A 14,646-nucleotide genomic window follows, 5' to 3' on the forward strand; every position below is an offset into this window, starting at 1 on the left:
TTGCGGCGCATGCGCACAAGACAGTTCCGCCTTCGTAAATTTCAGTTACCAAGCAACAAGGCGCTCTGTGGCTGTAGCGAGGGTTATAAAGATTAAATCGTTAGCAGGCTAGATATTCAGCTAGCCAAACAATGTGTCAATACGCCTTTAACAAGTACTTCCGAACCGTTCTATTAATCGCATTTGTTTGATCATGCTTTAATGCCCATACTAGTGATACGTTCAGCATAAAGCAGCATGCAGTGATGCTGTTTTGTTTAACTCATACTGTTAGCTAGAATTGCTATCACAGGGTAGCTTTCTTATCTATGCTATATGGCTATCTTCTGGTTATAGGATATGGCTGAGAGATTTTGTACCGACACTGGGGAAGCAGTCTACCGCTCCCGCGATGCAGTGAAAAATTTTAAAATAAGGTATGTAACTAACTAGCTAAATGTACATGTAAATGTACAACTTATTAAACGCTAATGTTAGCTAGCTAGCGGTATTTTTGATGGGTGTAATTGTTAGCCACCTAGTAGCAACGTTTAACGTACAGCTAGGTCAGTAACCAGAAACATATTATTGTTGATTTTGTTAACTAGCTAACGTCATCTTATTGTGCTTTGTTAAATACCTATACTTTTCACAGAACTTGTACTTTGGGCATGTTGTTTTAATGTCTTGTGTTATAACAACAGTAGTTGTTGGACAGTTTGCATATGATTACTTGCTAACCTTTCCCATTGGCTTTGTGGTAGAATCAGAATTCAACGGGTCACCTCCACAGTGGCTCTCTCGCAACATCTGCAACAGCAGCACGAGCGAGGCACCATCGAGCTCGACACTTTCATCTCTCAAACACAATCAGGTGCAGGTAGGTACATGGGGAGAGAGAGAGATAGAGAGATTGATTGATTCATTCATTCATTCATTCCAAGAATCCATAAATAGCTGTGCACACTTCAATTTTCATTTTCACACAGTTGATGAAGAAGAGCTGGTGGTTGGCTGGCAAGATAAGTTTTTCAGTCAGGTATGACTTCACAGATTATGGTATTCTGTGTATTTTATGAACTGGCATAATGGCATTAATTTTTCATGTGTGTAGTATGAAATGGACCTGTATCAGAATGAGTCTGTATGTCAGACTCCCCTGGAGAAACAGTATCACACTGAAATTCTGGCAATGGAAAAAGCTAAAAGAAGACGAAATCAGCGTATTTTCACCTACACTGACTTTGATCGCTTCACCAACTGGGAAGAGGTGGGTATTGCCTCTCTCTGGACCCAGTCTTAATTTTCAAATCCACTGTAAAACCGAACTGAATGAAACCTAACTTACTGTAATGGAAAGTAGCAAATATCAGCAATATTTTTAAATGTATGCATAAATGCATCTTGTGAATCTTAACATTGCATAAGTATGTATATGTCATAATAAGTTTTAATTGTGTGAGCAGCAGGCTCAAAGTTTAATGACATCAGCCCAGGTGAGGCCAACCTTCCTAGCAGAGCGCATGGCAAACATCAGACACAGACGGCAAGAGAGACGGCCCATGTAAGTAGAGCTCTCTGATAACCACTGTGCAGCACCTCACGGAATCCAGAGCTAGTTAAAGCCTGAGCCAATCGATGGCAAACCATATAAAGCCTCTTGCATCTGTTCCGAAGAGCACATTTATATGACTTGTGAATATTACTCTGTTGTTGTAGGGACTCCAATATCACCAAGACCCGGTTAGTTGTATGGGAGCCCTCTAAAGAGTTTAAGAACAGCCACATTGTCAACACCTCAATGCAGAGCATGCACATCATGGCAGATCTGGGCCCTGCTGGCAAGTGAGTGACACCACATCACTCATCCTGTATTAAACTCACCACTAAACATCTCCCTGCAGGATGCAGAGCTACATTTTGGCCACTGTCTGATTGAGTCATTTGTTTTACAGGTTGGGACTGAAGGAGAATGAATATGTGCTATGCACCATAAGAGCAGACAGCAGTGGAGTAATTACGCTGAAACCCGATTTCAACAATGATGGAGAATCTTATAGGTGAGTCTTGCTTTTCCCTTCCTCCAGCTCCAGGGCGCATGCTGGGATTGATTACTGGATGTTAAGTGCACAGCACCACTGGTTGGCTCATATGAAGGTTTTGTTTTGCCCACTGCCAGGCTGGGCACAGAGGGTGATAAAAGGGAGGTGTGGCACATCTATCTGGAGAATGCTTCTGCCCCCATTTGCACGGAAGAGAAGGAACGAGAGCAACGCATGTACCGAGATGTGAGCTTTTCCCTGTAGCTTGCATAATGGATGCTTCACTGGATTCAAACTTTTAGTGGTAGTGGTATTTGCATGGGTGTGATGGCTATTCCTAGATCAGCTGATGCCTTTCTCAGCTTTTTCAGTTTTATATAATTTATAAATAGAGAGAGCTGTTCTTAGAACAGGGATTTTATTTTGAGATGGTCTGTGAGCCAAAATAATCCTCAGCCTGACTTCTCTGTCTTCAGCTCTACAACCGGCATAAAGATTATCTCAACAGCCTTGTTGGCCAGGACTTTGAAATGGTAGGGATCCACTGAGCCATTTGAACATCTAGCCTAGTGATTGCTTACAGCTAATTATGTACCATATGCTTTTGAGAACTGTTATGGTTTTGTTCTAAACTGTATACACCCAACTAACCTTGTTTAGAGAGACCTCTAGCACAATGGTGTCAAAACCTTTGAGTTGTGATGATGTACATTGCCTGGACAAAAAAAAGGTCACACACTCTAATATTTCATTGTTCCACTTTTAACTTTGATTATGGCACGCATTCGCTGTGGCATAATTTCCACAAGCTTCTGCAATGTCACAACATTTATTTCTGTCCAGAGTTGCATAAATTTTTCCCCAAGATCTTGTATTGATGATGGGAGATTTGGACCACTGCACAAAGTATTCTCCAGCACATCCCAAAGATTCTCAATGGGGTTCAGGTCTGGACTCTGCGGTGGCCAATCCATGTGTGAAAATGATGTCTCATGCTCCCTGAACCACTCTTTCACAATTTGAGCCCTATGAATCCTGGCATTGTCCTCTTGGAATATGCCTGTGCCATCAGGGAAGAAAAAAATCCATTGATGGAATAACCTGGTCATTCAGTATATTCAGGTAGTCAGCTGACCTCATTCTTTTGGCACATAATGTTGCTGAACCTAGACCTGACAGACTGCAGCAACCCCTGATCATAGCACTGCCCCCACAGGCTTGTACGGTAGACACTAGGCATGATGGGTGCATCACTTCAGCCGACTCTTTTCTTACCCTGAAGAGGTAAGAACAGGGTAAATCTGGACTCATCAGACCACATGACCCTCTTCCATTGCTCCAGAGTCCAATCTTTATGCTGCTCAGTAAATTGAAGTCGTTTTTGCCGGTTAGCCTCACTGACAAGTCGTTTTCTACACAGCTGTTTAGCCCCAATCCCTTGAATTCCTTTTGCAATGTGTGTGTGGAAATGCTCTTAATTTCACTATTAAACATATCCCTGAGTTCTACTGTTGTTTTTCTACGATTTGATTTCACCACACGTTTAAGTGATCGCCGATCACGAACATTCAAGATTTTTTTTTTGAGCACATTCCTTCCTCGAAGATGTTTCCCCACTGTCCTTCCACTTTTTAATAATGCGTTGGACAGTTCTTAACCCGATTTGAGTAGTTTCAGTAATCTCCTTAGATGTTTTCTCTGCTTGATGCATGCCAATAATTTGACCCTTCTGAAACAGATTAACATCTTTTCCAGACCACAGGATGTTTGTTTAACAAATGAGAAGCTACTTACTGCATCAGTTAGGGTTAAATAGCTTGTTGCCAGCTGAAACATAATCACCCATGCAGTAATTATCCAATGGGAGGCGCTTACCTGTTTGCTTGGTTAAATCCAGTTGGTGACCTTTTCTTTTGGCTAGGCAGTGTATTTAGTTCTTTATTAATGTAAATTAATGTAACATTATTTACTGTTAGAAATGTTCTTTTCATTGTATTGCAGCCACCTGCCGGGATTCTTCGTCTGATTGTTAATGGAGAGATAGGTAAGTATTACGAACAAAACAGAATGCATTCCTCCATTTTCAGTGCAAAGGACCCATATACCTTGTTTATATTTCCCAGTTTCTGCACAGGGCTATGAGTATGACAACCTATATGTTCACTTCTTCCTGGAGCTGCCGAACAGTAAGTGAACCTGACCATACTTTAATCCAGCCAATCCATAAGGAGGTATTAATGTGTTCGTCACACTCCTCAGGCTGGTCCACTGCATCATTTCAGAGCCTCTCTGGTGTGACTCAGACATGCCGAACACGCACGTTTGGGAAGGTAAGAAAGATATCACTTGCTGGGTGCATTTTCCCATTTATATAACGAGTGAGGGAAGGGCTGACCTGGGCATTCTCTCTGTGTCCAGGACAATGTGGCATTCTTCTCTTACCCCTTCAGCTTTGAGTCCTTCTTCAGGAAAGAGGATGAGTCCGAGGGTGAGCTTGTGCTTTATTAAATCCCATTTTGACCCACTTTGGAATCATAGCGTTCAACCAACCAATTAGTTTTTATTTGTTGCTGAGGGGCAGTTTCATCAGCATGTGTACTTTACATTACCCACAATACGCATCCACACTTATACCAGCATACACATACAAAATAACAAAAACACACCTGATGAACCCCATAGAGATGAAAAATCAAGTAAATAAATGTAATAAATACCACCCATGATGCGTATAGGTTTGTAGGATACACATAACTTTTAAATGTAGGACTTAAGGTAAGATAGTAGCTACTGATATCCCAAGAAATGGAATTGAATCTGTGGAGTGCAAAATGAGCATGATCCAGCTGATTTGAGGAAATCATTTGGTTTTGGTTTGTAGCTTCTCTCCCCCTTTGGCCTGTGCTGTACTTCAAGGTTCTCTCCCTGGACTTCTGGCAGCGCCACAGAACTGAGGGATACGGATACCTGGTCATACCTTCTACACCTGGTGTGATTTCTTGTCTTCGATTTTACTTCCACATATCTCATGGTGGAGAATTACATAAATGTAGTCAGTTTTTAAGGAGTAGACATCCCCAGAAATCAGTGCACGTTTTTTCCAACGATAGAGAAATCATGTGGATAATGGTTGATGCGTGCGTGTGGTGGCATGTAGGCTATCGCAGGGTGACATGTCCCACGTGGAGGCCCCTGCAGACGGGCACAGTGGCTGAACTCAGGCGCTTCTTCATTGGCGGAGCTCCTGAACTGGAGGACATCAGCGATGTGAGAATACCCAGTACATTTAAGGTGGGTCCAACCTCTGATTGGTAAAATAAATGGGGTTTTGAAGGTGGGTAGTAGAATATTGGACACCAGAGGAATTACTGGCAATTCTGACTGTTGTCATTTGTTTGTCCAAGGGAGATCGACTGAGCCGGTTTGGCTTCCGCACTCAGGCAACAGGGAGTATCACTTTTGTCCTGAACTGCCTCCAGCATGCCCGGTTAGCTAAATGAAAACGTTCATCCAAAAAGTGTTGCGTGTTGGCTTTCCAATGGTGTGAAGTATGCTGCTGTTTTATTGCAGGGCGTTTGTGGATTCCAAAACTCTGAAGAAGAGGCGACAGACTGTTTTAGACCAACTAGGTGGTCACAGTGAGCTAGGATCTGTTTCTAATGTGCTAGGTAAGGGCTGAAATCCAAGTAATGCGCCAACAGCAGGCTTTGTATTACTGAGGGATAAAATGGTGCTTAGAGGTGAACAAAGTGTGTGTGTGTGTGTGTGTGTGTGTGTGTGTGTGTGTGTGCATGTGTATGGGTGCGTGGGGTTAGAGGCATTTCACAGGGCTCGTAAGCGAATGCAAGATGCCAGAGAGAGTCTACCCCAAGATCTCATCAACACCAATGCCTCATTCATCTCAGAGTCCTCAGCATAAGTGCACAGGCATCTATCCTTAAGGGGTTCTTCCTGTTTAAAGGTCATACAGGACAGGATGCAGTGGTTTATCTGTTTCATGTGAAGCATTCCTCTTTGATATGTATATTGACTTTTTATACTGTAATGTCTTTTTAGAGATGATATACTTTTTTCTAAAATTGTTTTTTATAAAAAATAAACTATGAATGTAAACTGTAAAATTAATATATTGTCTAGACTTCATGGATGAAGCTGTTAAGATAAAATAACATCTTTAAAAAGAGGCTGCCATTACTGATCAGTTTCCTACTTCAAGAGTAGGTTTATTTTTTGTAAAGCACACAGTAAGCAGTAGAGAGCGCCATTTAGGATAAATAATGAACACGCCTTCTTGCTTAGCATGAAGCAGTCTTTTAAATCACTCTAATATGTGATCAGTATTACTTTGCAAGTTTTGGATGACTAACAATACAAATTTGGATGGTTAACATTAAGTGTTTTAATATAATGAGTTTATTTTTTGATATTAAGAGCAACACTTCTCTCCGATTACCCTGATTATTTCTTTCTCAGTTTACATTGATTATGATTTTTGTTAGTAATTGATATTGATGGGTAAATGTATTACATATCAGTGGTACACTTCGCTTTTGGACATTTGGATAAACATGCAAGTGTATGTGTACACTTGGGGGGTGGGGGGTTGACTCATTTAAAGCTTATTACCTTTTTCTAATTTATAGAAGACAAAAGCTTTAAATCTCTTGAAATTGCTACATTTTTACAATAAATAATGAGAGATCATGTCAAAAACTAAGTGCAAATGAGTATAATTATTTTTAAAATAGTTATTAAATAGTCGGAACAAACTCGAGTGGCATGGCATGGCCCCCTCCTCCCAGATGTCTTCCTGTGTGTGTGTGTGAGTGTGTGTGTTTGTTTTTGCATGGCAACGGCCTTCCCATGTATCACAGCTGTTCCTCGTTTTGCTTCACTGTGCATGAAAATAAAGTCCTGTTTAGTCGTGGATGTTTGACCAAACAAAAGCAGTGTGCATCATTGTTTGTGTTTAACAGTTTTCGTTGTGCCAGCTTTGTTACGTGTAGTAAAAAAACGTCTGTGTGTGCGACACAGCTTGATTGTGCATCCTGCCTCGCCTCCCACGTCACATTGCGGTTTTCAGTACAACCTGGTATGCACACCACTCATAACGGATTTTGCTGCTTTCTGCCTTAACGTCACTTATGACTGATTTTGCTAATTCTTGCCTTACACTCTTTGATCAGAGGGACAAGCTGAAACTTGATCAGCTACGTCCTCACTAAAAATATGATTATAGTCCAAATTGTGAATATATATAAGCTTTAAGTGTTAGTAAGTCATTAATAAATGCTGATGTGTTTTACACTTCACAATAAAGCTCCCCTTTAGTAGCAATAAGTGTAAGTTATTCATAAATATTTATGTGTTTTACATTTTACAATAAGGCTCCTTTTTGTAGTTATAAGTGTTAATATACCATTAACAAATGGTTATATAGCCCAAGCAGCTTTGTTCCTCAGTGCAGTTGTTTTTTAAAAGAGCTTTAATTTTGACAGTGGAATGAACACTTCTATCCTGAAAACCTTCTGACTCTGTGTATTATTTTGCCATTTGTTAAAAAGTGTTAATGACAAAGGAATTTGTTACAGATGAGAATTTGCTACACTTCTCTCTTACCCATTTAGATGAATACATAAGCGTAATTATACGTAAATATATTTGTAATTATATAACTAAACTTAAAATGGAGATTTGACTCAAATACTTTTTAAGGCTATTTCAAGTTTCCAAGAGAAAATGAGCCCTAAATCCCTGGTAAGGAAGAAAATATTTAAATATAATGGAGCATTAAAAAGTACAAATTAATCTGATTTGTATTAATTAAATAGTCAACATAACCTCAGTTTTTCTGAATTTTTCTTTGACTTGAACACATGTTGATGCTTGATTGGGATTTACATTTGCATTTTGTTTCTGTCTCTATTTTTGAGGAAGGAGGGGCGATGGGTCAGAATTTGAACATGATTACTGGAAATAAACTAGCGATAACTCAAATGTTCCAATTACAAATCAGGCACCTTAACCACTGAGCTACCACTATTGCTTTACACTTCAAATCACACTACATTCTGGGAAACAGTCACTTTCGAATATACCGGCTTTTTTTCTTAACAGGAAATGGCAGCAGTAACCAAGGATATGAAACTTAAGGCTTGTTAACAGTGGTGTTTGGTGGGTTGTTACACAAAGCCTTTCGGCAAAACGGGTTTATATGTTACTACTTAGTAGATACCACACCCATGAGTAGACGGTTATGAGTTTTATATGAGTTCAGAAACCTGCATATCACCATTTATATAGCTGTTGCAACTGCTCTTCCATTCAACACAACTACATACACAGTAAGTAGCTGTTTAAAGCTTTCTTGATCAAATTTTGCTGTTTGTTTGCTGGCCAATATGAGTTTTCTTTTTGTACCACTTCTTTAATTCCATTGTCATTAACACTGTTGCCACATTAGTGTGGAAAATTGAGAATAATAGAATAATAATAAATAAGTCACCAAAATCACTGCTGGAGAGGTGCTGTTTCCCCTTTAATGTTTGAATATTTTAATCTTTTAAGCATGTCTGTGAGTTTATATTAGGCTACATTTTCATTTTAATTGTGGTACTTAAAAGATTCCATAGAAAACAGTGATTAAGTGTAACGTTCGGAGGCAAAGCAGGATGCAGAGATGAGCTGTGTAGGACACACTGAAACGTTTTATTATAAACATAGACAAAGACGTGGTTAGCAAGCAAACCTGGTTCAAACAACGACAAAACAAGTATGTAGACAAAGGACATATACATACACACTAATGACCCACAACAAGGAGCAGGTCAGAAACACAAGGAGGGTGTGGTCATGCAGACAAACACACACGCACACACAGGAAGATGTTTGGGGAGAGGGGCCGTAACGTGACATTAAGGATAAAAGCTCACAAAATCTTCCAAGTTTCTAATCCGTATATTGCATGAATTTTACAATTATTTGTATTTGCACTGCATGTCTTTCTCTCTACCCCCTCTTGTTCCTAACCCTCCCTCTCCTTATTCCTTTTATCCCTTTTATTGCAAGTTGTAGCAAAAAATTGAAATGAATAACCTTAGTTTGTAATTAGCAGGAAAACAGTCAATTGAGGGAGCTGGGAAAAGGAAATTGGGCAAACTAGCATTTTCATGCTAGTGAAAACTACTGAAAACTAGTCTGGACCCAGGGTTGATTCTTTGTGAGTTTGATATGTTTGGTCATGCATGAAAGCTTTTTCTGAGCCCAGGAGCCTACAGAGACCTGATCTCTTGTCCTCTTGAAACCAGTCTAGAATTTGCCTTAAATTGTACTCAGTCATAATAAGTTGCTTTGGATAAAAGCGTCAGTTAAATGCCATAAATAAAAATGATTTGTTAATTTTGTAACATTACTGCTTAGACTTATTGTATCACTTAGCTTTTCAAGTTTCATGATGGCGGGAATAGGATTGCAGTGTATTTTATGTAGGTTAGCCATATGATAACCTCATATTATCACTATTATGCATCAGTGTGTCTAATAAAACCACACTTTCATAGGACTGGAGGAAGATTACTCTAATACGCTCACCTTTGTGGTGCACATGCTGAAAGCATACTGAAAGCATCATAAAAGAACATATCTTATGGTTGCCTGCATAGCTAAAAAGGTAAATGAGAACGGCTCATTATTTCCATGCGCAGATGGACAGTGAAATTGTATGTTTCCAAAAGCACTGTTCGTGAGTGTTTTTATCCAAGGTAATATAAAAAGCAGAAAATGGATGAACATAGTGGCTTTCGTTTTGCAAACCGGTGTCCAGGACATATGGAGTGGTACAATTGATCTACAGTTGGAATGAGGCTCTCCCCTGCGGTCTCCAGTATTCAGGAAACATCAGCAAGACATACATTTATGACTCATGCTACACTGAGGATCCAGTATTTTGCCACATCCTGCTTGAGCAGGCTCATATATCAATAATGGATATATAAAGCACAAAAGAAAGTTTAGAAAAATATATTATCCGATATGTATCCTAGCCAGTACAGTAGGATAGAATACTTTTGAAATACAGGGATAAATGCTGATACCTATAAATGCAAAACAAGTATTAGTTCTATATGTGAGAACGATAAGTGCAATAACAAACAATATAAAACTATACATGCTAAAGGTTCAGTCACCCAACAGTAGTATGAATTTCATGGGTAGAGGATCAATGGTGATTTTCAATATTCCACAAATATATAAGTCCTCAGTCTGTGTTTGAAGACTACAAGGGACTCTGCTGTCCAGACAGCCAGTAGAAGCTCCATCTGGGAGCCAGGACAGAGAATAGTGTCGGTACTTGTCTTCCATGAGACTTGAACCACACCTCTCCCGTTCCCAATCCCCCAATTACTGATCACCTGCACCTGCTACTTTTTTGGCCTTTTAGTTCTCCATTGAAGCCCACAGAAACTACCTTCCAGTGCTGCCCATTGTTCCTTACTGCTGTGATCCTTCTCTGTCTCAAGACTGTGCTGCAGCGCTGTTTTCCTTTATGTTTGTGGCCAGTTCCACATGGTGCTTTTTTGTTTCATTTTTTGATATAGGGACTAAAGAAACTCCAAACACTCACTTTCATTTTGCTCCCTCCCTGCAGCCATCACAGTGTACTTGGCTACAGTTACCACAAACAGCCAAAGACAGACTTATACTATTTTCAAACAACATAGTCATGATTTTAAAGGGTTGTGTTAATTAATTTTTTAAAATTTTATGTTTCTAAAATTTAACTCTATGGAGTTTTTGTGTTTTCAATATCTTTCATTGTCAGTTTCATCAGTAGGATAATACAGATGAATACAGGATAATTCTAATGGATCTTTATTGAATACAATGTGATATCTGTGATTTTAATGTGATCTCTGATGTATTTATTTCCACAAAAATCTCAAATCACTAAGGAAAAAAAACCCCTTAATTTCTGCTTTCTCTTAAACTGAAAATTAAAAAATGTAGGTCCAGTATGTCTCTGTAATAATTGCCTGGCAATGTATTGATATATGTCTTTTGCTATTTTCCCAGGGTGGCATTCTACAAATGAATAATAAAGGTTAGTCGTTCACAATCTCTAAAAATTCTTATTATTAATTACTGAATTTACTAAAAATACTGACTTATTCCTCACATCACTGCAAAAGTATTTATGTTATTTTGTTTGTTTTAAACAGAAAATAAACGGGTACTTGAAAATGAAAACCCCTCTGCTCCGCATGTGGTGTTTAAAAAACAGAAATTGGCTACCCCACTGAGCACAGTTGACAGTAAGTTTAACACTGGCCCTGATCTTGGTTTGAGGGGGCTGGCCCTAGACCCTTTTTCTCTTCTCACTTGTGCTGTATGCTAGTTATTACATTTAAGTGATGGTTCCAAAACTTTGAACCTTTTTTTTTTATCCATCTTACAAAATAACATTCTTGAAAATGATTACTTATTATATATTTGTGCTAATGTTTTGTGTTATATATTAGTTTTTGGAAGTTCCTGTACATGGATTAAACTTAGTCATGGAATAAATTCCAGTGCCAATGATGAAATATATATATATATATATATAATTGTTTAAATATGTGTATGAAATGAAAGGTTTCATAAATAATGCTGCATCACTTTCAGTTGTTCACCTATATTATAATATATATATTATATTATGTATCAGCTAGATTTAATATTTACAAAGAATATTGATCTGGTATGTTCCATATTTATTAATGCTTGGTTAATGCTTGCACTGTCATTTTCCATATTTTTCAGTGATGAAAAATATTACAATAACCAAAGAAAAAATGAAAAAGGTTGAACATAATTTCAAAAAGAATAGTTTTCATGACTACATCAGGTATAGTTATAATACTTTTATACCACAAATATGATAAAGTATATAAAATAAATATGGACTAAAATCAAATTTGATAAAACTGTCTTATGCAATTTTTGCACAGGGAAACCATAACAAAATTGGATGAGACATTGAACAAAAAGAAAAAAACTACTGTGGGAGTGTTTGGGAAGACAGGAGCTGGCAAGAGCTCACTGATCAACGCTGTTCTGGGGGGGAGGGACCTGCTACCATCAGGAACCATTTGTGCTTGTACATCAGTCATTATACAGATTGAAGCCAATGTGACAGACTCCAACTACACAGCTGAGATTGAATTTATTTCAAAAAAGGTAACATTTTTTTTTACCCCTTTGAAAGAGATAATTAAAAAATTAGTAAGTATTACTAATACAATTAAACATTATTATATATCATATCTATCTTATTAGTTTATGATATGTTATTTCAACATTTATAAAATAAAAAAGAGCTCATGAGAATGTTTCACTCACATTACACATTGGACACATTTTTCTACTTCTCCACCAAATTGAGGCCCTTTGACAATAGTCCATATTTTCCCTGTTGGATGGAAAATGTATCTCCAAAGCTTTAGTTTTTTAGGAACATGAAAAAACTGTTCTCTGAAAATAGAGGTGGAAATCAATGCCAAACAATGTAATTTACATATACAATATTTCAACTCAGAATTAAAAAATGGACTTATGTCCATTTCATAGTTAATATAGATTTACATGTAAAAATCAACAAAACTTTACTTTTTAAATTAAATAAACTATGTTAGGAAGCTAGTGAGGCTGACAGTTAATGCAAACTGGTTAGCCACTTTATAAGCTAAATTGCCTAAATATTTTATTTGGCTTATTACTTTGACCTATTGCACCTTAGGATGTTAGCTATATTTGTACAGATAGAGGATTGCAAAAAATGTCAGACAGGTCTAATTTTGCATTGCCTGGCGGTGGGGATCTTGGTTATGTTTGAAATAGACTACGACATACTGTATACTACATAATGCATTCAGTATGTACTGTATACTGCCTTATCTGTGCAGTCGTCTGTAGTATAGTATCCAGTATGCAGTATAGTATCCAAATGCAAACCATAATATGGGATTACATGCATTTATGAAGGTGCCGCTAACTTGTAAAAGATTTTCCACCACCGTTCTCACATGTAGTACGACATGAAGATAGCTCTGGAATATTTTGCCATAGTAGTACATCATCTTGTTATTTTTCCTGTACAGGAAATATTTATTTTGGTTGCCTTCTGCATAATGGCATACTGATTTGGTGCCCAATCAGTACGTGAGTAGTATGTAGTAGGCTATTTCGAACAGAGCCATTATGTAATGTGGAACGATGTGAGAACGGACACGAACACTGAGAAGAGTAAGTTTTATTATGGACAAATCCAGAATCCTAATTCATAGAATGTTCCAGGATCGAATAGCCAGGGGTATCAGGAAACGAAACAGCCAGAATACATAGTGAATGATTTAGACAGGTAACTTAACATAGAAAAACCTGAGTATTGAAACAAAACAGAGAAACAAGGCAGAACATAGAAAACGGCAGTGTATAATGTAGCTCACAGGAAAATGACAGACTAGTGAAAATAGACAAGAACCAGCTAAATAAAACTGAAAACACAGGATTTAAATAGACAAGCTAACAAGTGAAACTAATAAATGGAAAAACCAGGATCAGGAATGGAGCAGAGCAGAGCACATGACTGGGTTGCTAGAGAAATCTTGGTTGCAGAAGCAAATCTAGATGCAATGCAATAGGTTTAGTCTTAAAAATCCGAAAATGAGATCAGATTATTGGTTACACCAATGTCTGTTGATGTTTTATAGGCTCTTTCAGTAGAAAGAAAAAAAAAAAGAGGACCAAATTCCAAAAATCTCACGTTAGGCATTTTGGATCAAAAGAAGGAAAAAGTTATAAAAAGCAATACAGATTCATTTCAGTTATTGAAATGCTGCTAGTTTTTGACCAGAGCCATTTTTGTAATAAACAGGAAAATTTGCTTAATTTTTAAAATCTTATGTCTCAGAAGTTTGCCAGTTTAAGCCCCACCACCACTAAGTTGCCACTGTTGGGCCCCTGAGCAAGGCCTTTAACCCTCAATTGCTCAAGTTGTATTCAGTAATAATTGTAAATTGCTTTGGATTATAGTGTCCGCTAAATACCATAAAATGTAAATGCTTATGGCCCCACACAAGTCTCTAACAGAAACTGTTAATCAAAATAATGTAACATACTTTTCATATACATGTATATATGAAAGGGAGAGTATTAATACACTGCAGAAAAAGCTGAAGGGTAGATTGTCAGTGTTGAGAAGAGCAGAGGTCTTGAGGAAAAGTGGAAAAAGGAGTGTGCTAGGGCGGCCTAGTTTAGGGTCCAGTTAAGATGGTGAAACATAGGAAAGAAAGACTTGGAGGAGCATCTCAATAGTGTCTATTCTGATAAGGAGAAGGAAGGCAAAGGTGCTGGAACTGCCAGCAAAGAAAGTCTAGATGTTTGTCAGTTGAAAATATTTTGATGGGGGGACAACACCTTCTATACTGAAAACCCCCCCCACAATTTAGCATTTAGGTAGATGGTTTAGTTCCACCTTAAAATTATATAGAGCAATTTGTAGGGCTGAAGGAAATGGTGAAAGCTATTAATAGCATTGAAAAGTCATTTCATCAGGTAAACTGATAACTGTTTTGCCTACGGTGTG

At 38.0% G+C, this 14,646-nt stretch overlaps 2 protein-coding genes across 4 annotated transcripts in view; both read left to right on the forward strand.

Annotated features, from left to right (window-relative positions):
* The first annotated feature begins 46 nt into the window (after positions 1-46).
* Positions 47-7,557, forward strand: mks1 (MKS transition zone complex subunit 1). Its single transcript, XM_027023757.2, has 18 exons — positions 47-416; positions 744-859; positions 969-1,018; positions 1,094-1,249; positions 1,446-1,543; positions 1,699-1,824; positions 1,935-2,039; positions 2,159-2,267; positions 2,498-2,554; positions 4,023-4,065; positions 4,145-4,207; positions 4,281-4,351; positions 4,440-4,509; positions 4,903-5,010; positions 5,179-5,312; positions 5,426-5,508; positions 5,592-5,689; positions 5,837-7,557. Exons 1-18 carry the CDS (start codon positions 340-342, stop codon positions 5,938-5,940), a joined length of 1,668 nt encoding a protein of 555 aa, XP_026879558.2. The 5' UTR covers positions 47-339; the 3' UTR covers positions 5,941-7,557.
* A 627-nt stretch (positions 7,558-8,184) lies between these two features.
* Positions 8,185-14,646, forward strand: part of LOC113585951 (nuclear GTPase SLIP-GC-like) — a 30,808-nt gene continuing 24,346 nt past the window's right edge. For all 3 annotated transcript variants that reach the window (XM_035526790.1, XM_035526791.1, XM_027023762.2), the window contains exons 1-5: positions 8,185-8,365; positions 11,094-11,121; positions 11,240-11,332; positions 11,823-11,907; positions 12,011-12,239. In XM_035526790.1, the coding sequence (XP_035382683.1) occupies positions 11,109-11,121; positions 11,240-11,332; positions 11,823-11,907; positions 12,011-12,239 (420 nt within the window). In that variant the 5' untranslated portion in view covers positions 8,185-8,365; positions 11,094-11,108. The remainder of the gene's footprint in view (positions 8,366-11,093; positions 11,122-11,239; positions 11,333-11,822; positions 11,908-12,010; positions 12,240-14,646) is intronic.

The sequence above is a fragment of the Electrophorus electricus genome, chromosome 6 (assembly GCF_013358815.1).
Source record: "Electrophorus electricus isolate fEleEle1 chromosome 6, fEleEle1.pri, whole genome shotgun sequence".
Taxonomy (NCBI): Eukaryota; Metazoa; Chordata; class Actinopteri; order Gymnotiformes; family Gymnotidae; genus Electrophorus; species Electrophorus electricus.

Excerpts from the sequence above, each read along its gene's own strand:
- mks1 (XM_027023757.2), top strand. The coding sequence starts at position 340 with ATGGCTGAGAGATTTTGTACCGACACTGGGGAAGCAGTCTACCGCTCC. Across the intron at positions 417-743 it reads GTGAAAAATTTTAAAATAAG|AATCAGAATTCAACGGGTCA; the intron begins GTATGTAACTAA and ends GCTTTGTGGTAG. Across the intron at positions 2,268-2,497 it reads AGCAACGCATGTACCGAGAT|CTCTACAACCGGCATAAAGA; the intron begins GTGAGCTTTTCC and ends CTCTGTCTTCAG.